Source organism: Miniopterus natalensis, chromosome 1 (genome assembly GCF_054644295.1).
Source record: "Miniopterus natalensis isolate mMinNat1 chromosome 1, mMinNat1.hap1, whole genome shotgun sequence".
Classification (NCBI taxonomy): Eukaryota; Metazoa; Chordata; class Mammalia; order Chiroptera; family Miniopteridae; genus Miniopterus; species Miniopterus natalensis.
Window position 1 is genome coordinate 57,672,155 of NC_142081.1, and position 25,046 is coordinate 57,697,200.

The following is a 25,046-nucleotide window of genomic DNA, read 5'->3' on the forward strand; positions in this document are numbered from 1 at the left end:
ATGGCACAAGGTAGGGCAGGTTCGTGGGGCTCCTGGATGTCAGAGGCAAGGAAGACAGAGGGACTATAGAAAGTCAAGGGAGGGTGGATTCACAGGAAGAAAGGAGTAAATAAAGAACAGGCAGACAGAGTAGAAACTCCAGGAACCTCAGAATTCATTGGTAACCCAAGAACCAGGAGACAGGTAGATGCCAGCAGGTAAACACAGCCAAACAGCTGCATGCCAACATGCTTGCTCCCATAGTCCGGTGGCACAGGGCAGGGCCAGCAATTAGGGGGTTGTGGTTCCTGTTCTTTTCCACCAGCTGACCTTTGACATTGAGCAAGTTAATTCTCTAGTTCCCAGCCCCCATGCCTGAAAAATGAGAGGGGTTGGACCAGACAATCTTGAAATTGTCTTCCATCTCTAGAAATCTCTGAATCTTCATATCTTCACTTCTGCCCCTACTTCAGGTCTCTTCCTCATCTTAGCTAATCTCACCACCACCCTTCTATCTATATTAACTCTCTCTCTCTCTAGAAAGAGATGCTATGAAGATTAAATGGTTAGTTGAAATCATAAGAATAAGCTAAAAAGCTCTACGAATGTAACAAATTTGCCTTCATTTACTCTTTTATGTTAAATTTTTATTTTTAAATTTTTATACTTTTTAATTACACAAAAAATATACCAATACATAGTTGGAGTAAAATGAAGCAATAATTACAGGTAAAGCTATAGGTCTCTTACAGTCACCCCAACCCCAGCCTCATTTCCATAGAAACTACTGTTACCAGTCTTCTGTCTATATTTTTATCTTTATATATATATATATATATATATATATATACACACACTTAATGTAATATTAAAATGTGTGGCTTCTTTTTTGGTATATCTGTGCTATAATCATATTGTACATATTTTTCTACAACTTGTTTTTTTTTCATTCAACAGTATGTCTTAGGGCTCTATTCATGCCACTCACTACCTATAGATTTTCACCATTTTCTACATTGCATAGTATTTCATATTATGGGTGTAAGTAATTTATTTATCCAGTCCCCTGTTGATGGGCATTCAGGTTGCTTCCCATTTTTCAGTTATACAAACAGTGTTGTAGTACACTTTCTTATCTACATCTCTTTGTGCTTATGTGAGAGTGTCTCTCTAGGATAGATACTAAGATCAATTACTTTAAAAGTTCTTCCTATAATTTTCTATTTTATTGATGATTTCACCCCATTCTTCCTGCATATCAAGAAGAAAAATATGTCCAATGCTCGATGTACCTCCTGTTTGAATATCTGGTGTCTGGGCTGAAAAATAATCCTTGTGTTACTGGCAGATAATAACTTGACCCAGGATGCATCAGAGGGTGAGCTTTGGTCCTGCTGCTCATTGTCAGGCAGACACTACCACTCCTGTTGAGTCGTTTGGGCCATGTGTCAACCTGAATCAGGACCAGGTAGCAAGCTCTGTCTAGTCAATTGGTTTCCAAAAGGAATGAGCTTCTTTTCCCACTACTAGGGAAAAGCCAAGTGCTTTCCCGCCTGGCAGTGGGTTGGATGTCCTTTCTGAATATGAGTGAAGGCCGGCAATAGGCAGCAGCTATTGGGTAATGGAAAGAGCACAGGACTTGGGCCAGTAATCTTAGGTTTAACCTTGGGCAAAACATTTAATCTGCCTAAACCCCTGGTCAGTGTGGCTCAATTTGTTGAGTGTCGTTCTGTGCACCGAAAGGTCATCAGTTCGATTCCTGGTCAGGGCATATACTCAGGTTGCGGCTTCAATCCCCGGTCCGGTGCGTGTGGAGGCAACTGATAGGTGTTTCTCACATCAATGTTACTCTCTCTCTAAAATCAATAATCTGCTTAAACCTTGGTTTTCTCCATGCCAAGTGTTGATGACATGACATTTCATGTCTCCACTGTTGTGGGGAGGATTCAATGAGATAACTGTCCTAGGTTACCTAGGACAGTGCCTAGCACATAGTAAACTGGCCCTCAATAAGGTGTTCACTGAATCTGAAATTTGAAATAAGTACAAGGTGGTTATGCAAAAGATAGAGAACTTGATTCAACCTATGGAACATTTTTTAATGCCTACAATGTGCTGACAATTATGCTTATATTTCATTTATAAGATACCCATGCTCTTTAGCAGTCATGCCCCATTTCCCCCTCCTCCCAGGCTCTGCTAAACCCTAATCTACTTTCTGTCTTTATGAATTTGCCTAGTCTGCATATTTCATATAAATTGAATCATATAATATGTGGCCTTTTTGTCTGGCTTCTTTCACTCTGCATAATGTTTTTAACTTTCATCCATGTTATGGTATATTCAGCATTCCTTTTTATGACAATAATATTCCATTGTATGGATGTACCACCTTCATTCATTAATCAGTTGATGAACACTCGGTTTGTTTGCATTTTTTGGCTGTTATAAATAATGCTACTATCAGCATCCATGTACATTTGTGTGAACATATGTTTTCTATCTCTTGGGTATAGGAGTGGAATCTCTAGGAGTAGAATTGCTGGGTCATATGGTAACTATGTTTAACATTTTGAGGAACTGCTGGACTGTTTCCAAAGTGGCTGCACCATTTTGCAATCTCACCAGCAATGTATGAGGGTTCCAATTTCTCTACATCCTTACCAGCACTTGTTGCTTTCTCTCTTTCTTGTTATAACCGTCCTAGTGGGACCTCCAGTATAATATTGAATAGATGGTATGAGAGTGGACATCCTTGTCTTGTTCCTTACCTTAGGGAGAAAGTATCTAGTCTTTCACAATATATAGAATTAGCTGTGGGTTTTTTATAGATACCCTATATCAGGTTGAGGAAATTTCTTCTATTCTTAGTTTGTTGAGTATTTTTATTATGAAAGAATGTTGGATTTTGTCAAATGCCTTGATTCATATTTCTTAAAATCTAAATACAGATGAGATAAAACAGCGAGATCTCTATCCTCATTAGTTTACATTTAGTGGTGGAAGACAGACAAAAAAGTAACTACAAAAATATCTGAACATCTCATGATGAGCCTAAAACTAGCAGGCTTTCAGTAAAAGTTTGTTGATGTAAATGAACAAATGGGCACATTATCTTGTCAGTTAAGCAGTTAAGGTTCCCTATGAGTGATGCAGTTAAATGCTGTAGACCAGTTGAAGATGGGAAGAAGGGTAGGCCAGCTGGGACAGGCTTCATGAAAAAGGTGGGTCTTGAACAGTCATTGGAGGACAGGTGGAATTTGGTTAGATAGTGAAGGGGTATTCTGAGTTGGGGCTACAGAGGGATCAAAGTACCTGGACAGGAAGGCTACCATTTGCTTGAAGACAGATTGGATGGGAAGGAGGACCCATGCTGAAAGTGGAGAGAAGTGAGAATACAAGTATAAGTTAAGACCAGATATGAAGGGCCATAAGTGTCAGGTTAAGAAGTATGTCTTTTGTATGGTGGGTTGTAGGCTATCTCAGAGCTTTTAAAGCAAAAGTTTGGAATGATCAAGTTGTTTTGAGGACAGGTAATCTGGTGATGTGTTAAGGGGTGGGTGGTGTGGAGAGATAGGAAACGGGAGACCTGATGGAGGCTGTCACAGTCACTAGGAGTGAGGTGAGGAGGTCCAAATTATGTTAATGTGGAAAGGGGCAGATGAACACCACAGACATTTTAAATGAAGCAGTGAAGGGACTTATGATACATAAATTGATATAGACTGAGAAGGAGATGGGTGAGACAACAATGATTTAAAGTTTGTGATCCTGGGAACCACGATAGGACCATGGTCAAACATGGAGAAGTCAGAAATGGATTCCTTCTGAGGAGGTACCCTTGGAGGACACTGAGGTCAGTCTGCATCTTAGCAGAAGCTCCAGAAGGCAGGGGGTGGGCCTTTCTTTGACTGTCCTCAGCATCACAGTTTCCAAAGCTTTGGGCACATGACATAAGTGGTAGTCAGAGGGCCAGCAAATTGCTAAAAGCACAGCATCTAACTCAGGGACAGTTAACCCAGGAGCAGCTAACCCAAATCTGTTACAGAGGAAAACAAAACTCAATTTGTGTTCAAAAGAGTGGATGGTGGCATGAATCTGGGGACATGCTAGACTAAAGGGAACAGTTAAACTTGGCCAGTCCTATGGGAGGAGTTGGACAGAGAGAGAAAACCATGTACCTCTAGGAGAGTGTAAGGGAGGAAGGAATAGGGGTCAGAGAAGCAGGGAAGGAAGGGAGGAAAGAAGTAAAAAAGAGGCACCTAGTCCAGCCAGTGTGGCTCAGTGGTTGAGCATTGACCCATAAGCCAAGAGGTCAGCAGTTTGATTCCTGGTCAAGGCACATGCCCAGGTTGTGGGTTCAGTCCCAGGTGGAAGGCATATAGGAGGCAGCCGATTGATGTTTCTATCTCTCTATCCCTCTCCCTTCCTCTGTCTCTAAAATCAATAAAAACATTTTTTATTTTTTTTTAAAGAGGCACTTACATGCCCAGAGTCTCATTTGATCCTCATACCAACCTTGTAAGGCTGGTAAGGATTCTATTTTACCAACTTGAAAACTGAGGCTCAGGGAGGCTGAGCTTCTTTCTCAAGTTTGCACAACTAGTAAGTGGTGGGCGCTACTGGGCCATGCTCCGTAACCCTGCTGTCTCGTCTGCCCGGGCTGCCGCTCGCAGGGCTGGAGTTGTCCGTCACAGACCTCCAGAGCTCCCGGAACAACATGCGGCACCGCACCGAGGAGATGAGCTCTGACCACCTCATTGTTCGCCGGGGCCAGGCTTTCAACATCACTCTGTACTTCAGAAACCAGGGCTTCCAGCCAGGCCTGGACAACATCATCTTTGTGGCTGAGACTGGTGAGTACCCTGGCACACAGGGGTATGTGTTGGGGGTTCTCAGGAGCTGGGAGGTTACCTCAGAGGGCCTCAACTCTGCTTCCTTCCCAGGACCTCTGCCAGACCTGGCCAGGGGGACTCGGGCTGTGTTCAGCCTGGAAGGTCGTGGCAGCTCCAGCCCCTGGATGGCCTCACTGGAGACCAACAAGGGCATCTCCCTGGAGGTGAGCCTGTGTGCCCCTCCCACAGCGGCTGTGGGGCGGTACGTCTTGAAGGTTCACATTGACTCCTTCCAGGGCTCTGTCACTGCCTACCAGCTCGGAGAATTCATTCTGCTCTTCAATCCCTGGTGCTCAGGTAAGGCAGGGTGCCTGTGTGGGGGTCCCTTATCTCCTCCCTTTTGTCAATGCCACAGGCCCCTGCTCCCTGGGACCCCACAAAGCTCCCCAATCCCATGCACTCAGCATCCACTCCCAACCACCAAAAAGCAGGGCAGGGAGGACTTGCTATTTATTTACTTACCTAGAATTTTAAAATTATGAACCAAGTTATCTTTATTTAAAAAAAACACTATTACAATTAAGTTTGACCACTGTAACTTTTACCTTTATCATACATTCTTAAGTTAACTCGAGTTTTTTCATTGTAAGAGTAATAAGTGCATTATGGAATGAAGTAAAGGACAGAACAACAGCAACAAAAAAGAAAATATAAAGTGAAAAGTAAAACCTTATCCCAGCCTCCAAGTTCCATTCTCCAGAGGAAATCTGTTAGCCTTACAAAAAATGTTCTATGCTTAATCAAATATGGATTTGCTGCATATATGCATATGTGTGTGATTACACAATACATACACAAATGGGATTATTTAATACATAGTATGCTCTAACTTGCTTTTTTCATTTAAAAATTCAACGTTGCACATGTTTTCCTATCAGTACATTAACAGCTATGATTATTTCACCATTTGGATTCACCCAATTAACTGGTTCCCTACTTATGAACATTTAGGCTGTTTCTAGTTTTTGTCTTAAACAAACAAGCTACAGGAAATATCCCGGCACTACCTGTTCCCCATCCCTGTCCTCTAGATCTACACAGGGGTGGTTACGTAGATTGACAGCACCATGTGGGCAGAATGAAGGACAAGCCAGGAGAAGAGAGTAGAAAGAGGGCAAAAGAGTTGAAAGTAAAGAAAGGATCTGGTGGGATTTGGGGCAGAAGCCAAATTCAACAAATTCTCATTTCTGATTTAGAGGATGTCCCTCTTCCCTTCCTCCCTCTCATTCTACTTTCTCCACCAACCTTATCCCAAGGGGGCCTGCTGAGTTGTGCCAGAACCCAGAACCCTAGCTGAGTTCTAATATCTGTAACCACCTCCTGCTACCCTATCAGTGAATCGCTCAGAACTCTTACCCATCAGCCTGATGAAGAGCCCTGACCCTGGACCAAGGAGGACAGTTGTCTGTTCTCTCTAAACACACACACACACACACACACACACACACACACACACACACACACACACCCCTCCTGGCCTCCAAAACTGTTTCAGACTTGTACTGAGGGCCCCCCAGAACTGTGGGGAAGAAAATGGTATCTGTAGGTTCTTCTCTTTTAAAGCTTGTGCCCTACAAAAGAAATGATGAGGTCAATGGCAATACCTAACTTCTGGTTTGCTCTTTTCCAACCAGGATTTGTTGACTACGGTAGAAAGAGCCCTGAACATGGAGTTACATGGGCTGTGTTCACATTTCACCCTGTACTTATATGTGATTTGGGCAAGTTATTTATCACTCTGAGCCTGTTTCCTCAACCTTAAAATGGGGCTGGGATGTAAATGTGCTTTGCAAACCAAGAAATTCCACCAAAGATAATTTTTTACTGTTCCACCTCAGTGTTCACACTGAGCCTGTTGCTGGTGTTGAGGGATGGTGGAGAGCAAGTCTTACTGCCCCTCTTGGTGTCACCTGGTGTACTCCTCAGAGTTCAGTTTTCATGCCTTCTGGAGATGGGAATGGGGCAGGAAGGGCAAGATGACTTTTCTGCTTTGTGTCCTCCCACTTTGATTCCTAGGGGACACTGTCTACTTGGACAGTGAGCCACAGAGACAGGAGTATGTTATGAATGATTATGGCTTCATCTACCAAGGGAACAAGAACTGGATCCACCCTTGCCCCTGGAACTATGGGCAGGTGAGTCTCAGCCCAGCTTATGGACCATCCAAAGGAGAGGGAAGTAGGTAGGGGGTGGGAGGGTGCCCTTCATTCAAAGTTCATCCAGAACTGCTGTCAAACAGGAACTAAATGGTACCAGGAAGATGTGAGATGTAACTCCAGGGAGCTAGAGGAGTAGACATAGAAAGTTGGGAGTGTTCTTTGCCGATTGTGTCTGATTTGGGCAACATGATTAGAGAGGGAAGGGCAGCTAAAGGCACCCACCCAAGAACTCCATTGAGTATGAGGATGAGGGTGAAGAGACGACAGTGACAACGGCCATGATGGTGCCTGGTGTTTTTCTTTGTTAACTATGTTTCTAGTATGTTCTCCATATTTTGTTTTCCACACATATTCTAAAATGTGTGGTTTTATTTGTTTGTTTATTTGTTTATGTTAATCCTCGCCAGAGGATATTTTTTCCATTGATTTTTTTATTTTTAGAGAGAGTGGAAGGGAGAGAGGGGTGGGAGGAGAGAGAAACATCAATGTGAGAGAGACACATCGATTGGTTGCCTCCTGCACTCACCCTGACTGGGGCCAGGAATTGAGCCTACAACCAAGGTACGTGCCCTTGGCCAAAATCGAACCCGGAATCATTTAGTCAGTGGGCTGATGATCTAACCACTGAGAAAAACTGTCCAGGACACATGTGATTTTATTTGCAAAACAGCATCATATTAATTGAAATGCTCTACAACAGCTCAGCCTATAGCAGGTGCTTCAGGGAGTCCAGAACCAGGCCAGGGAAGAGGGTTCTTGAGGCTGAGTCCTGGCACTGGAGCACTGTCAGGGGGAGAGGACAGCCCTGCCACCCAGAGGGATGTCAGCTGTAAATCCTGGGGGAGCTAGTGGAGCCTTGTTTCAGTTTGCTATCCCTTCCTCTCCTGGACTTATCCAACTCGTATGGCCTCAGGCCCAGTCTAGGCCCCCCAGGTGGGTATAGTCAAGATGAGGCATAGAAGCCTAAATTGGCCCCAACTGACATTCCTAACCTTTCTCTCAGCATGGGCAGATGGGGATCCTAGAGAGCTCCTGGACAGGAATTTGATGTCACCTGTGAGCAATAGTATGAAGAGCTGCTGCTTTCTGAGCCCTGGCTCCTCCCATCTCTCTCTCATTCAGTGGACATATATTGAATGCTGCTCAGTGCCAGTCTGGGCTCTAAGTTCTACAGATATAAAAATGAATAAAACACTGTCCCGGAACCCACAGTGAAGTGGGGACTCAGTCACATAAGCAGGTCACATATGCAGTGTGACATGTAAAGATTGCCAGCCATCACAGGGTCCTCTGAGAGCCTAGAGGAGGAACACTTGGTTGAGCATGGGGCTGTTAGGGAAGCTTCCTGGGAGAGGGGACGCTTGAACTGAATTAACCAAGAGAAGGAAGGTGGGGAAAAATATCCCAGGCAGAGGAATGGATGAGCAAAGCACAGAGGTGAGGGTCAGTTTGGCCTGCTGCAGGGGTTACAAGGAATCTGGTGTTGCTGGAGCAAAACTGGTGAGGAGAGGGTATTGAGAAGTAGAAAGCCAGATCAGGGAGAGTCGTATGTGTCTTGTAGAGGAGGTTAGAGCTTTGATTCTATAGCCCACAGGGACCTTTGAAAATTTTAAAGCAGAAAAATGAACTAGTCAAACTGTCCCCTGGGGAAAATGGATCTAAGAGCCTCTTAATCCTGTTTAATGCCCAGTGTTCCATGGATATCAATGAATTCATTTACTCTCATTCAACAAAGATGCTCAGAATCTCTACTACCTGAGCTCTGTGCCAGGTCTGGGGTGTAGTGTTCCAAGAAAAGCTGGAGGGAGACAGCACACACTTAGGCAGGGGAGACAGACCTTGGCTACATCATTATAACTGAGCCTGATGAGAAGAGATGTAACCAGGGCTATGAAGCTAAACCAGGCTTGGGCTCAGGAGAAGTCCTCAGAACAAGTGGCATTCACACCCAGCCTGAAGCACAGGGGGTGAGATGCCTTGGGTGGGAAGTTTTCATAACTCACATGCTATTAGTCAGTCCACAGCCCCACTGAATCACAGGCACCATGGCAAGTTGGCACCATCACCTTAGCAGTAACTGCCAATGATGAGCTGGATCAGCAGGTGGGGGTGGAAGATGAGGCAATGTGAGGGGTTTTTTTTGTTAATCCTCACCTGAGGATAATTTTTCCATTGACTTTTAGAGAGAGTGGAGGGACAGAGAGAGTGGAGGGAGGGGGAGAGAGAGATATTGGTATGAGAGAGACACATCGATTGGTTGCTCCTGCCCATGCCCTGACAAGGGCCGGGGATCAAACCCACTACCCAGGTATGTGCCCTTGACTGGGAATCGAACCTGTGACCCTTCAGTGCATGGGATGACACTCTAACCACTGGGCAACACTGGCCAGGGTGAGGCAATGTGGTTTTATCAAGAATATGCCATGAGGTCCAAGAGTGTGAAGATTGAGGAGAGAAGGGGGAGAAACAGATGTTTCAGCCAGTCAGACACATAAGAAAAAACTCCAGGGATTTGACTTGCAGGACATACAAACTGGGTGAGTTGTGACCCCAGAGCTTTGAGTCTCTACACCTGCTCAGGAAGCAGTTCATGACTGTGCTACTGGACAGAGTTACCTTCCAAACGAGTTTATTTCACAAACACACTCCACTGGAGAGCTGGGCGGGGTGGCCCCATACCTGCATGTGCCAAGCTCGGGTGCCTTGCCTCTCTCCTTGCAGTTCGAAGAGAGTATCATAGACATCTGCCTGAAGTTGCTAGACAAGAGCCTGAACTTCCAGATCGACCCAGGCACAGACTGTGCCCTCCGGGGGAGCCCTGTCTACATCAGCAGAGTGGTGTGCGCCATGGTGAGGTTGGGTCTGGATTTGCCCACTCAGGGTGTGTCCAGAGAGGGAGGAAGCTGTGTCAGGAGAGCTCTGCCCATTCACAGTTGCCCTCTGCAACGTAGAGAATGAAAAGTCAAGAGGGCAGGGCTCTCTTGCAAATCCATTTTGGATAAGACTGATGAAAGAATATGGCTAACAGGTTTCCTCAAGAGAGCTCTTAAATAGCTAGGTGTGGGCCATTATGTCTATTAATTCCAAATTGCATGTTTTGGGAAAGCCTGAGCATAGCTGTAGTTTGTGAAATGGTCTTATTGGTTCTAAATTTCCTTTGTTCTGAGTATTTTTAAAAGCTATCAGAGCCTAGCTCTAGCTTTTCAAGGGATGGGGAGATAAGGGGTAAGGAGGTGTGTAGAAATAGAATAATAAACTAATTAACAGTGGAGCACAAGTCAGAATAGCCAGCTTCACATCTCAACCTCTTCCCCAGCAGGTCTGGAAGTTCCCAGGTAAAATGAAACCAAAGCCTCCTCTGTCTCAGGCCCATGGGCCTTGCAAGGCAGCTCACACATCACATCTTGTTGATTAAAAGGATGCTTCTAATTCTTTTATATATGGCTTCTCTTCAGATCAACAGCAATGATGACAATGGGGTACTCAGTGGAAACTGGAGTGAGGATTACTCAGATGGCACCAACCCTGCAGAGTGGACAGGCAGTGTGGCCATCCTGAAACAGTGGCACGCCACAGGTTACCAGCCAGTGCGCTATGGGCAGTGCTGGGTTTTTGCAGCCATCATGTGCACAGGTAGGGCATAGAAAGGTCCCCATGAAGTTACCAGAAAGTGGAATGGCTCTCATATTAGCCCTTCAAATAATTCCTGTCCCCATCTCACACAGTTCCCACCAAGGGACATTTAGAAGGAAGCCTTTTCCAGCAAAAGTGTCTCATCACTAATCTCAGGCTTCATATATCTGGGCTTATTTCAGAGGACGGTTTTGAGGTAGAAATCACACATTTCCCAGAGCCTGGCATAGTTCCCTTCTTCTGAGCATGGACAGCCTAACAGAATATTCCTAAGAACATGGCTGGAAATTGTCTGGTACGAGAAAGGAATGAGATGAGAGGCCAAGGGATTAGAAAACTTGCGAACTGATTAGCACAGAGATGGTCTTAATAAAGATGTGCATGAGAGGGAAATGCTCATCTGAACAGTGGCATGGGCCATGGGGTCAGAGCAAGATAGCAGCCAAAGTACAATGACCTTGAATTTGGAGTTTCCCAAGTTCAGAGGGTCTGGAGGCCTGGCTCAGGCCAGGGAATTAGGGGTGAGGGGAAATGGTAGATCAGCTTTTCAGCTAGGGAGTGGATACAACATTAGTAGAAGAAAAGCTAAAAAAATAGGCACATGGGAAGGTAGTCAAATGGAAGTTGGTGTGCATGTGGCAAGAGGAGCAAGCAGAAGGAATTGGGAGGTGAATCTTGAGGAAGCTCTCAGCTTCTTGGCATGCATATCCGAATACCTGACTTGGGTCACAATCAGGAAGTTATTATTGTTACCTGGGGAAAGATGCCAAGTATGGCTTTTGTTTACAGTACTCTCTAGTATAATCCAGGGAGGCCAGATCCGCGAACAACTTGGTTTTATTGAGGACTGAGGCCTTTTGTGTAGAAATTCCCAATAAAATAAAACCTGATGCAATCTGTGCACAAACGTGTGCTGGGTCCAGCTCCGGGCTCTTGGAGGGAGCCTAGAGAGCCTGGGGCTGCCGAGCAAAGGCCAGGCCTCTGTCTAAGGACACAAGGAGGTTTCTGTCAGCACCCACAGATGGTAACTTCACACAGGTTGGTGAGGAGGTCTTGAACTACTTCTCCCCAGCAGCTGCACAACCCCATCTTGAGTTGGATGTTTGGATTGCTCAAAGAATCCCTGGGGGAGGGGTGGGTGTGTGTGTGTGTGTGTGTGTGTGTGTGTGTGTGTGTGTGTTAATAAGAAATCAGGAATTTCACAGCTTTGATTGTATGACAGACAAGAGTCACAGACATTTGGGTAAACTGGGATGTCTGAGTCACTGAGGGAGGAGCACAAGAGTGAGAGGCAGAGGATGGATCGATCTTGTTTGTGCACGACAGACAGGAAATCTTCCTGTGCATGGAAAAGCCTTGAGTCTAATGGGCCAGGTGGATGTGTATAAAAGGAACGGGCCAGGTTTTGGGGTGCGGTTACCTGGAACTGGGTGATGACAGAGGTGGAGCCAGTGAATGGAGATTATGCAACAGAGCAGACCAATTAAAATGTTTATGAGAATGAGAATAATGGCCCTTTCGTGACCTGGGAAACAAAGGATTGGGTTGCCGTGGGTCCACCTGCAGGTCAGTCAGCACTAGCCTTCCCCAAAAGGGCGATCATGTTGTATATTAATAAGTATATCAGTTTAAAAGCTCACTAACACTTATTTATGGAGTCCTTATTTTATGCTAGGCACTGTACTCCACTAAAAGTTAGAGATTTATCAAGCTCCTTAACCTGAGCCAGCTGCCAAAGCGTGGTTATTATTTAAATCACAATCGCTGATGTGTTTGAAGAATTCCTTTGTTCCAGCAACTGGGCTAAAACTTTGACAGCTTAGAATAACCGTGAGCCATGTGGGTTCCAGAGGTAGACTGCTTGGCTTCAAATACCAGCACGGCCATTAGTTGGCTGAGTAACCTGGGGCCAGTCACTTAACACGTGCCTCAGTTTCCTCAGGTGTATAATGGGGAAAGTAATAGTACCTACCTCCTAGGGTTATTGAAAGGATTAAGTTCATACAGGGAGAATTCTTAGACTAGAGCCTGGCTACAGTGAGTGCACAGTATTAAGCAGGTAGCCTCGTGGGATCCTTCAGACGACCTTATGAGTTAGGTCCTATCATCACTTCAATTTGGCAGATCAGGAAACTGAGTGGCGGAGCTAAGTCATGCCCAGGTCTGGTGTGCTCTAACCATGAGGCCATACACTGCACAGACATGACTAGCAGCTGCCATGTATCCAGCATCCCCTGTGCATCGGGCACACACTGAGCACTTCCACTTTTTCTAATCCTCACAGCCACATGCAAAGTAGATATTACCGTCACTTTACAGGTGAAAAAACTGAGGCTTGAAAGTGACCAAGTGACTCTTGTCTGATTCAAGTACATTCTCTTCCCAGCAGCTTTACCACTCAGTATTGCCTTTTTTTAAAAATATGAATATATTGACTTTAAGTTCCTAAAGAAAAATCACAGAAATTAGACTTTGGATGCATAAAAGACAGCGTTATCATTTTTGACTGGGCTGTTTCCTTGACATCTGTTTAGCTGTCTGTTACTTTTGAGAATTTCAGAGAAATCCCTGGCCTACCTTTCCTATGTGCAGGGCCAGCTGCCCCACAACACTCAGCCATCAGGCTTTTCCTGTCCTGGCCATCCACTTCTTGTGACAAGGTAGGGTCCCTCTGTCGTTGGCTGAGATCTGTGAAGTAGCCTGGAAGCCTTGCACTGTAACAAGGGAACAGAGGAGACAGTGATGTTCTGTTGCCTGAAAATTCTCCCCAAAGCCTGGTGTCCAACAGCCTCTTATTGTACGATTCCATATATGTGAAATGCCCAGAATAGGCCAATTCATAGAGACGGAGAGTGGATTAGTGGTTACTTGGGGCTGGGGGAGGGGAGAATGGAAAGCGATTGCCAGGGGGCATGGAATTCCTTTCTGAGGTGATGAAATGTTCTGGAATTAGATGGAGATTATTGTACAACCTGTGAATATACTACCAACCACAGAAGTGGTGCCTTTAAAAGGGCAAATTTTATGGTATGTAAATTATCTCAGTAAAGTTTTTTTAAAGCCAGGCATCCTGGGAATATGCATGGTCCTTGTAGGCTCCTGCCCACAACTGCATGGGGTAGGGGAGGGGGCAGAAGTGAGGGGCTGAGGGTTGATGACTGTGAGCAGGTCTGTGAGGCACCATCTCCTCTGTAAAGTAGGGCCCTGAGCCCTGAGCCATGGTGGGAAATGGCGTGAAGATAAGTAGGCTCAGTGCTTGGCTCTGGGCCCTCCTCTCTTCACCCAAAACTAATCTAAGATTTTTTCTTACTTGTTTGTATAGTGGCCCCTATAAGTACCTCATGATCTTCATTTCAATACAATAACTCTTGTGCTCATTGTTTTTACTGAGCCCTTTACTCTCAAAGAAGGAACCTCAGTCCAGGCCCTGGTGTGTTAATTTGCCTCAACCTTTAGCTTAAACACAAACCTACCCTTACTTTCCATGAGTTTATGGGGCATTAAGAATTGTATGGAATGTTCCCTCACAAGGTTGTGGTTTAATTAATATATGGCAAGAACTTAGAAAAATGCCTGGCACATGGTTAGTTTTACGTAAGTGTTAGCTATTATAATTAGTCTCATAGTGTTTTAATCTCTGCCTCTTAGGCTCCAAAGGTCTGGCTGGCTCTTGTTTAAAAGGTGTTTCTAGCCACTCACCAAACTTCAGCTCTCTATTTTCTCTACCACTTTTTGAGTTTATTTCCTTCCTTTGTTCCTTGGAGTGTTCAGGATTAAATTAATCGTATTCCTCATGTCATGGCATTTATCGTTATAGGTTTGCTTCAGGCCCTTCATTTAAAAAAATGTAACAAATTAATTGATTCCTCCCATCTATCTCATAACCCATTTCCATTCACCTCCCCCCATGATAGGGAAACATTTTGATGTGTTTAATATGTAGCACTGTATTTGAAGGTGTTCTCATAAAAAAAGGATATTGTTATCTTTCTTTTGTTAACCCTCACCCAAGGATATTTTTTCCATTGATTTTTAGAGAGAGTGGAAGGAAGGGAGGGAGGAGCAGAGAGGGAGAGAGAGAGGTAGTAGGGGGTAGGGAGGAGAAAAATATCTATGTGAGAGGGACATGGCAATTGGTTGCCTCCTGCATGTATCCCAACTGGGCCCAGGGATCCAGGTACATTCCCTTGACCGGGAATCGAACCAGTGACCCTTCAATTCACAGGCTGTTGTTCTAACCACTGAGTCACACCGGCCAGGGCAGTATATTGTTATCTTTGTGTAATATTTTGTCCAGTATGTTTTTTGTTCTATTGATTGTATTTTTCACCTTTAAAAGTTCCATTAGGTCTTTATCTTCCATTTTTCTTAGTATATTCATGTTTTCCTTTATTTCTCTTGAGCCTATTTATAGTATTTAAAATAACTGTTTTAGGGTCCTTGTCAGCTAGTTCCATTATCTCTGTCATTTCTGGATCTAGTTCTATTGATTGACATTTTTCCTGATCACGGTATTTTCCTGCTTCTTTACAAGCCTGTAATTTTTTTAAGTAGGCTTTCTTTTTTAGGCCAGTTTTAGGTTTCATTGTCAGAGCGGACAAGGGAGAATAGCTCGACGATGACCTTGTGCTAACATGCTTGAGAAACCAAGGCAAGGTAACCATCTCATTATGGGCAACAATTAAAGGCGTGGGGGGAGGAGCAGGAAGTGGCACTTTTACCATTTGGAAGCTTAAGGCAACCAGGGAGAAAATAAAAGACGTTAAAAACCATCATATTTAAATGCAATTACTTTGACTCTCTTAGCTGGGGCTTTGACTCTGTTCGTCATTATAAACCATGGAGGTGTGGTAGCAAAGATGACCAAATGAATTTCAATAAATAAGTAAATTGAACTCTAATTTTCCACTAATTTCTCTTATAAAATTGGAACTACATTTCTACATGGGGAGGCAAGGGTTGGGGGAAGACCTGGGGAGAAGCCTTCAAGGTCAGCCTGAAACAGGCTTTGTGTTTCAGTGCACCAGCAGGACAGTGCCCACCACCAGTCAGGTGTGAAGCTGCGCTCCTGGAGGCAGGAATGTCTTTCAGTTTTGCATACTCTGCATCTAACTCACTACCTGGTTCATAGCAGGGGCTTGACACTTGTCACTGAAGAAGTGCTAAATGGCCTAGTGAAGAGATACAGTAATCCATGCTGGGTGTGTTGTGTTCTGTAACATACCTTGGGAACTTTTTAATTTTTTCCTGACTCTGAGATCTTGCCCACCTTTGTCCAAATATCACCGTGTGAGTGTGTATGCCTGTGGATGCACACACACAAACACACCCCATATAGGTTTCTTTTTTATGAGGGACTCAGCTCTCACAAAATTATCAATAAACGAGTCACCTGAGTCTCGTGTCAAAATGTGAATCACTGGGAGTGATAGTCTGTAGAAACCTTGTGCACAGGTCAAAGACAACATACTTTGAACAGGATTTAATGAGCATCTGCTCTGTGCACATCCAGCCATGTGGCGCAGGAATTGACACTACCACTGACATTTCAAGTGGCTGTTTATGAATTCATCGATCAGGGTGAAGCCTGTGGGCTGGCTCTCTGCTCTCCCTGTTCACCCTCCTTGGCATGTTCTCTCATTACCATAAGTGTTATCCATCTGCCTGACTGTAATCTTAGCATAAATCCTGGCCCACGCAATTCTCCTGAGTCATTCAAATGCTCTTCCATCATTCCTGTCACATGTTCCTTCAGTGACAGCTTTTCTAACCTTCACCCTCCCCTCTGAGCTGTCCTGTGTCACCTCCACCTACAACTGGCTTGTCAGCTCTGCTCACTCCCTGCCCTCGTTCCTTGGCCCTGTGCAGACCTGCCACTTCGAGGAGAACTCCAGGTTCCCCTTTGGGTGTCTCTCCTCCCTGTCCTGGGCTATATCCAGAGGTGTGTCCACACCCTAGCTTGGAGAGGCTTTGTGCCAAAGTATAATAGAGAGCCCAGACTAAAATCTGTAAGCAATTAAATGTTAATATAAATAAGTATTTATAAACTAATAAATGCTTATTAGTTTATGAATACTTATGGAATATGAATACTTATGAATTTTTAAAATTATAGTATTATGTGTGAAGAACCTTTAGAAATATCTATATTTTTTGACTCAGTGATTTATCTCCTGGAATCTGTCCCAAGGGAGGAAAAAAAAGACTGATCTATAAAGATGTTCATCACAGCATTATTTGCAATAGGGGGAAAATTGTAATCCAACTAAATATCTAAAAATAACCACCACTAGAAATCTTGCTTTTGTCAAATATTTGATAACACAAGAAAGTGCTTGGGATGTGTAGTAATGTGAAAATACTAGAGTGCTGAACTGTGTGCATACTACTGGGAGGTGAACTCAGAATTGAGTACAAGCTTAGCAGTGAAACCGGGACTTAAGGGCTAGCTCTGCCACTTCCTAGCTGTGTGACTTTGGTCAAGGTAAGCAAACTTTTCTTAGCCTCTGATTCTTCATCTATAAAATGGGGAAAATAACAGTAGCTTCCATGTAGAGTTGTCCTGAGAGCAGTGTATGTAAAACAACGCCATGCCTGATGGAGTGGTTGTTGTTGTTGTTATGTCACTGTTGGACTTGAGGGGACATGGATCCCCAGGGCATTTGGTGGTAGGATGGGCTGGGAGATATGTTCTTAAAAGAGTACAGAATAGGAGAAATATGGCAGAAGACAAAGAAAAGAAGTTGGTTGGCAAAGGGAAGGGATGCTCCTTCAGCAATAAAGACAACATTCTACCTCTTTCCCAGAATTTCTCCACAGGGTACAGACTCACTTTTCTAGGCTTCTGTTACACAGTTTCCTTCCCTTCCTTCTTTGAGAAGCTGCCAAGACAAGCCACCCACGGAATAGGGGGAGTCCAAACCACAGGACTCCTTGCCTAAGAATCTGATGTCCTCAGCCAACAATCCTTACCACAGGGGGGAAAACTTTCCAGGTATTTGGTTTAGAGATGGAAATCTATGGCCAGGAGAGAAGTGAGACTGAGTCAGGCCACTGAGTCTTGCCAAAGGAGGTGCGCCTGTCCCGCCCTGCTGGCCCAGGCAGGGGAACCCAGGACTCTCTAAACTCTCTGTTGGCCCCAGCAGTGCTCGTAGGAGCAACCTGCATCTTTGCACGGGGTGTCTTCTGTGAGCAGCAGGAAGAGGAGCTCAGGAAGATGGGGAGGAAGGTTGGCAGCATCACCAACCCAGCACCCTAGAGAGCTCCTGCATGGTCCTCAAGGTGCTAAGTGAATGATTTCCCTGGGCCCAGGGCCCTAACTCCAGGAATCCATAGAGCTCCTGAATCCACAACCCCAAAAGATTTTCTGCCTTTTTTGCAGTGATGAGGTGCCTGGGGATCCCCACCCGCGTGATCACCAACTTTGACTCTGGCCATGACACAGACGGAAACCTGATCATAGATGAGTACTATGACAACACGGGCAGGATTTTGGAGAATAAGAAGGACACTGTCTGGTGAGAGACAACTTCTCAGTCTCTTTGTAGGACAAACCCCACCAGCAGAAGTGTGTCCATGAGCTTGATGGCCTCTCATGCCCCCCACCTCCACTTTCACTGGCTCCAGGGCTCGGTATCCCCAACCCAAAGGCTGGGACACAGCCCAACACAAAAACAACAATTTTGAGTTTAGAAGCCTCATATCACAAGAGCTCTCTGCTCTGGGTGAAGTCTTCCTCTTTGTCACCTCCTTCATTTATTACTCAGCCTGTGACTGCAGGAGCACCTGAAGTCTCACCTCTGGACACAAAGACCAACACTGCCTCTGTGAGTCAGCAGCACACACAGGAAAGGGCTACAAGGACTTTCTGAGAGAGAGTGAGGATTTTTAACTTCAGTTGGCTCTAGAAGCCTTCATTCTCTATTCACAGACAGAGAAAAGCTCCTTTCAGGGCAGGTTGGGGTTCACAGGAGGAAGAGCCATCACTATAGCATCCACAGAGGTTTGAAGGCCTGGGGTGTGCTAAGTCCGTCTTTCTATCTGGCAGTGCATCCACTCATCGTCCCCTGCCTTCCTCCAGAAAGGACATAGCACTACAAACTCTCCCTTAGCTTATTTGACACTGACTCCTCTGGCTTCTTCCTCAGGGATTACCATGTCTGGAATGAGTGCTGGATGGCCCGAAAGGACCTCCCTCCTGGATACGGAGGTTGGCAGGTGCTGGATGCCACTCCTCAGGAGAGGAGCAACGGTGAGGCTCTCCATGGGAAAGGCAGGACCCACTCCCACAGAAACAGTCCCTGCCCCTGCAACAACAGTCCATTGGCCCATCGTGGCTCATCTGTTCTCCTTCAGGCCTGTTCTGCTGCGGTCCTGCCTCTGTCAGAGCCATCAAAGAGGGAGAGGTGGATCTGAGCTACGACACAGCCTTTGCCTTTTCCATGGTGAATGCTGACTGTGTGTCCTGGCTCATTCATGGAGGGAAGGAGCAGAGACTTTACCAGGACACAAATTCTGTGGGCAATTTTATCAGCACCAAGGGTATCCAGAGCAATGAGCGGGATGACATCACAGAAAACTACAAGTATGAAGAAGGTATGACTATGCCAGCCCCCCTCAGAGCCCAGATCCCCAGATTCTGTGGGCTCCTTCCCCCTCCCTCCAGGAACCTCCTAGCCAGTTGAAACAGGCCCCTGGGGAACCTGTTTCAGAGGGCATCTGTGGGGCAGGACCCAGTCCAGTGTCTCCTCAGCCCTTCAGTTTTAGATTCCCAGTTGAGGCTTCCCCACTGCCTCACTTCCTCGTGCCCACCCCTTCCCCGATCCCACAGGCCAGTGAGTGCCCTCCACAGATGCTCATGGTGACTATAGGGCCATTGACAGGCATGTCACCAACAGTATATGAATTCCTTACCCCTGCCTTCCCCCAAAAATCAGCCTCCCACTAAAGATGGCAGTGCATTTAGTAAACAATCTCTTATAAATTAAATTAATTTTCTTTAACTTATTGTTTAATTTACTGTGTTTTACTGAGTGTTTGGAGGACAGGCCAGACCACCAGCTAGGACCAAGGCTGATATAAAGCCATATGTTCACTCTCACGCCCACCACCTGCAGAGGATGGTTTGGAGATGTGGGGACCTGGCAGGAGCTTCTTACCCAAGCCAGCAGGGGTAAAGGTGCAGTTAAGTTAGTCAGCTATTGACTAATTCCTGGAAATTGAGGAAGACCAACCACCAGGTTCAACTACCAGGGAGCCAATCAAAAATATCCAGCCCATGAGGGCCAGAAGCAGGGTGAGGGGCAGAATCTATATAGGGGTGGATCAGGAATGTGTGGGGCTGGGGCAGGGGAGTAGCTAAGCAATTGTTGGGAATGCTGGCAAGTAGGTATCTGTGGTTTATCTCTGTGGGCCTTTGGGGCCACCATAGAGAAGCTCTAGAATCCAAGCCTAGGATGGGGCTACACAGCAATACAGTCCATTCCCTCCCCACCCCTGTCCACTCTGGGGTTATTATGGTTGGGGTGCCCAGAAACAGATCCTGAGGCAAGGATTCAAGTACAAGCAGTTTATCTATGAGGAAATCCAGGAACTACTGGAAGGAATGAGAATGAGTGAGGGAGACAGGGAAGGGGTGGAAACCAGTGCAGGGTGCCTGATAGCATTGTAGGCAGCTGGAGCTCAGTCCGGCTGGGGTGCACTGTCAGTGGGGTTGCCAGGGAAAATATAGGAAGAATAATGCTTTAGTCTAACCATATCTCTAATCTAACCATATCTCTAATTATTTGTTGTTAATCTGAAATTCAAATTAAATGGCTCTGTATTTTTATTTGCTATATCTGGCCACCCTATCAGGGATTCAGTGTAAAGTGTAGAACATCACAGGTCAGCAATTTTCAACCTTCTCATCTCATGGCACACAAAAACTAATTATTAAAAGTCTGTGGCACACCAAAAAATATGTTATAATTTTTGCAGATCTGCAAAAAAAAGTATAGTTTTGATTCATTTACACTGGATGGCTGTTGTTGTGTTGGCTGCTGTCATTTTTTTTAATTTGACAATCCAAGGGAAAAGAGGTCAGTGCCCCTGATAGTCAGATATTCAATATTTAAAAAATTTTTGCTACACACCAGTCAAAAATCACTGCCCTAGATTTATCCCACTCAAGAGGCAAGGGACTATTATTTTTCCACCAAATCCTATTGGTTAGGGGTTGAGGGCTGCTCCTGGGGGGTGTAAATGCCCTAGCACTTTTGGCCTGAGAAAGCTTCAGGCAAAGAGTAGTAGCAGATGCTAGAATTTGAAATTAGGTCACATGGGCACTGAAATGGCAAGTGCCAAGGCAATGTGGGTGGGGCATGGACAGCATTTACTACAAGGTCCATGGGGTTCCTCTGTGAACTTGGGGGATCCGGAGCTATATTCCGGTGGGCCTGAGTACGCTGCTCAGCCAAGCAGTATTGTGTCTCCTGCCACCCAGCCCGACAAGATCTGAGGGTGGAGCAAACCAGAGAGAAGCTAAATCTGATCAACTTCTCCCTGGGTCCTCTCTTACTGAAGTCAGTGTCTCAAGATTCTCTTCTGCCTGCAACAGGGCTTAGAACAACCTTCAGAGCAAGGGGACAAAAGCAGCCTCTGCCTGGGAGGATGTGGGGATGCACTGAAGGGGTAAAGCAGGGCCCTGGAGACAGTAAATGCTCAGTGATGGCAGCTGCAGGGATTATTAGGGAAGCCCAGTGAGTATTCCTGCACTGCCAGGCCACTGCGCAACCCTGGAACTAAGACTTGGGCCTCTGGGAACCCAGCTAGACTGAATTTCCTCTTCTTTTACACTCTGGCTTCTCAGTCTCTCAATTTCCAGGTAGTCTACACCTGAGCAATAAATTGGTGCTGCAACAGAAATCATGTCATGCCTTGTTGTCTTTAAGAGCCTCATCTCCACATCTGTGGGCCTTCATCTTTCCCATGGGGAAGGCAGGATAGTCTATTGGTCGTGAGCACAGATTTTTTCGAGTTGGAGAATCTGATTTCCACCAGAACTCTGCCCCTTGCAAGTTTGTGACTTGGGCAACTGACATGACCTCTCTGAGCCCCATTTTCCACGTCTGAATGTAGAATAATAATAATAATACATCTCTCTCATAGTTGATGTGAGGATGAAAGGAGTGAAGTGTTCAGCAGAGCCTGACACTTGGAAAGCTCCTAATAAATTGTAGGGAGTGTTTGTTGTTGGAAATGAGGGTTTTTACAATCCTGCAGTGCTGGTGGGGCTGTTGGGAATGATGTTCAGCCATGGCTTAGCCCCTGGGTGAGCCTGGCCCACAGCAGGTGCTATTTCTGCCCTCCCAGGTTCCCCCCAGGAGAGGCAAGTGTTTCTGAAGGCTCTTCAGAAGCTGAAGACTGGAAGGTCCCAAGGCCACTACAGAGCAGACTCGCAACCTTCGAGGCCAATGTCACTGAGCCAGGACAGTCCCCGGAGCCTGAATTCTCCTTCCCTTCGGCCCAGTGATGTTATCCCAGTCTCCCTGAAATTCCAGCTGCTCGACCCGCCCAACATGGGCCAGGACATAAGGTTTGTCCTGCTGGCCCTCAACATGTCGCTCCAGTTCAAGGACCTCAAAGTGAACCTGAGTGCTCAGTCTCTGCTGCATGATGGCAACCCCCTGCCCCCTTTCTGGCAGGACACAGCCTTCATCAGACTCTTTCCTGAAGAAGGTATGGGCTCTGGGTATGGGCATGGGGACTCTGTACACAGAGTGGGTTATGGAAATGCCAGTGGGGTCAAACCAGCCATCGAGGGTTCTGGAGCAGACACGATCTTCCTGGTGTCCCCTCCAGCACAGATTCCTTTTCTTCTTCCCCTTCCCTCCTTCCCTCTGCCTCCTGTCTCTTCTTCCTCCTACCCTTCCTTTACTACCCCAAGGAAAGTAGCCTGGCTTAGTGGGGAAAACCTGAGCTTTGGAGGCATCCAAACTTCAGTTAAGGCCTTGGCTTACCCATTTACCAGCAGAATTATCTTGGGCAAGCCATTTCACTTCTCAGTCTCTCCAGCTGAAAACCTGGTACCTGCATCACTGGGGCTCAGTGCATGTTGGCTTCCTCCTCTCTATAAAAGTGTCCAGCTGATTTCCCAAGCAGTCTCACCTCATCCTGTGTTCTCTCCCTAGCAAAGACCCATCACTGCCAAGTCCCCTACTCCCAGTATAGCCAGCACCTGTCAACAGACAAGCTGATTCGCATCAGTGCCCTGGCAGAAGAGAAGAGTAGTCCTGAGAAGATCCTGGTGAACAAGATCATCACCTTAATGTATCCCGCCATCATAATTAATGTAGGCAAGAGCCCTGCAAGTGGCCTGGGGGCTTCTTGGGATCAGCTGGGAGCGGGTGGAGCCCTCTTGATAGCCTGTTCAGGAGAGCAGCCCCTCCTTTCCTCTGCCTCTTCTGGTGCTTCCAGGTACCTCCCACCTAGATCAGGAGGTTTATTTGGAAACACCAGGTGATGTTTCCATTCTCTTGCACCGTTAGCTGCCTTATGGGTGGACCTTAAGCAATTGACATAGAGAGGTCCCTCTCTTGTGCCACCTCCCACTGTTGGCCTTCCCCAGGGTCCATATGAGTCAACTAAGAAGAGGGAGGGACCTGAGAAGGGGGAGAGCACTGCCTGAAGGTTAGATTAGGTTTGATTTGCCATTTCCTGACTTTGCATCCTTGGAGAAACCCCAGGGCCTCTGCTTCTTGAACTGTCCATTGAGAAGATTAGATTAGATGGCCTCTGAGGATACCTCCTGTTCTGTGGTCCTCTGAGTGGGAAGATGTCATAGGTCCCTTCCTTCCATTGCTGCCTCCCCAGGCCAAGCACTCTCCTGGACCCTGCCACATGAGCCTGTGATGCCCTCTGGTAGCGTGCATCTGGCAAGCCCAGCCTTGGGAGGGTTTCTGAAAGTGCCTCTAGGTTTCCTGAGGCTACTTCCTTGTCTCTACAGCCCTGAATGAGGGAAGGGATGGAGTGGAATTGCAGTAAGATGAAACAAACGAAAACTGCCAACGAACATTCTATCTCCCCAAATAATGCATGAGAATCCTTTGGGAGCTCTCGATTATTTTACACTTGGAGATAATCCCTGGCGCAGAGGAAACATCATTGGAGACTCCCAATTTATCAGACTCTTCCATATGCTGGGTTGAGTGATGTAAAATATTTTACAAACATTCATACACATATAAAGATGGAAAAGTTTCACATAACAATATCTTGTGTAATGACAACCCATTAAGTTGGTTTTAACCCATGGCTGCAAATGCACGGCCATGGAAGTCCAGCTCCTCAGGAAACAGATCTAGGGAACAGCACCCTCCACAAGAGCTTGGTGAATTGGAGAGTGAGACTAATTCTTTGCTCCTTCCTCTCCTCTGGATTTCTCTGTTTAGGTCCTAGGAGCAGCCATTGTGAACCAGCCACTCTCCATACAGGTGATATTTTCAAACCCTCTTTCGGAGCAGGTTGCAGACTGTGTGCTCACCGTGGAAGGAAGTGGGCTCTTCAAGAAACAGCAGAGAGTCTTGTGAGTACTGCGGGTGCTCAGCCTTCTCTCCTGTTTTATCCTGGGGTCAGCACTGTCCTTTCTGAACACAGGCTCCCAGGCCAGGCTCTGAGAACACTGGGAAAGGAGGGAACAACTTGCTGAGTGAAAAAGGGCTTCAGGTTGATCATAATGCCTATGTGTTTCTGACATTCTTCTTTCTCCACTGCAGCATTGGAGTCCTCAAACCCCAACACAGGGCCAGCATCACTCTAAAGACCGCCCCCTTCAGGAGTGGCCAAAGGCAGATCCAAGCTAATCTGAGGAGCAACAAGTTTAAGGACATCAAGGGTTACAAGAATGTCTATGTTGACGTCACATTATAAATTCTAGGACAAGGAGACGGATGCATAGATTTTAAGCTTGAGGAAAAAGAGCAAGTTCAAATGTAAGCTGTGCCATTTCCCACCACAGCAGAGGCTTTGTAGGGCTCTGACGTGAGCAGCAGAGGAGATGCTAGTGATGGACAGTCCTCTGGGCCATTTGCATCATTCCCAGGGATTCTGTTCAGGGCCCAGGGATTCCATGATGTCCCACCCAGAAGTGTGAGATGGCACAGAGGTCCAATGACACACTGGTTGGACTTGGCCATGATTAACTGCCCAGATGTCAAGAAAAGAAGAAGACTGGCTGAGTAGCTCACTGTCATTTTGTCATTGCAATGGCTAATTTCTATACCAATAAACTTCAGTGCTTATTCTCGTCTCCTTTGCACCCTTGTAATCATTACTTTCCCTACAGCAGCGTCCACCTATTCCCTGGAGGCTCAGAGTGTCCCATTGTTTCAATGCCTGAGTC

General features: G+C 46.0%; 1 protein-coding gene across 2 annotated transcripts; it reads left to right on the plus strand.

The window, feature by feature from the left end:
- On the plus strand, positions 1-24,574 carry TGM5 (transglutaminase 5). Of its 2 annotated transcripts, XM_016212015.2 has the most exons (13): positions 1-10; positions 4,656-4,835; positions 4,926-5,171; positions 6,891-7,009; positions 9,755-9,883; positions 10,489-10,666; positions 18,048-18,183; positions 18,814-18,917; positions 19,022-19,261; positions 22,019-22,384; positions 22,837-22,997; positions 24,097-24,230; positions 24,421-24,574. In XM_016212015.2, exons 1-13 carry the CDS (start codon positions 1-3, stop codon positions 24,572-24,574), a joined length of 2,157 nt encoding a protein of 718 aa, XP_016067501.2. The 2 variants fall into 2 exon arrangements, with proteins under 2 accessions (XP_016067501.2, XP_016067507.2); XM_016212021.2 differs by lacking the exon at positions 4,926-5,171.
- Positions 24,575-25,046: the final 472 nt, after the last annotated feature.

What these genes read in the sequence shown, in the direction of transcription:
- TGM5 (XM_016212015.2), top strand. An exon ending in AAACTACAAGTATGAAGAAG is followed by an intron (nt 19,262 to 22,018) that starts GTATGACTATGC and finishes CTGCCCTCCCAG; the next exon opens with GTTCCCCCCAGGAGAGGCAA. An exon ending in CAGACTCTTTCCTGAAGAAG is followed by an intron (nt 22,385 to 22,836) that starts GTATGGGCTCTG and finishes TTCTCTCCCTAG; the next exon opens with CAAAGACCCATCACTGCCAA.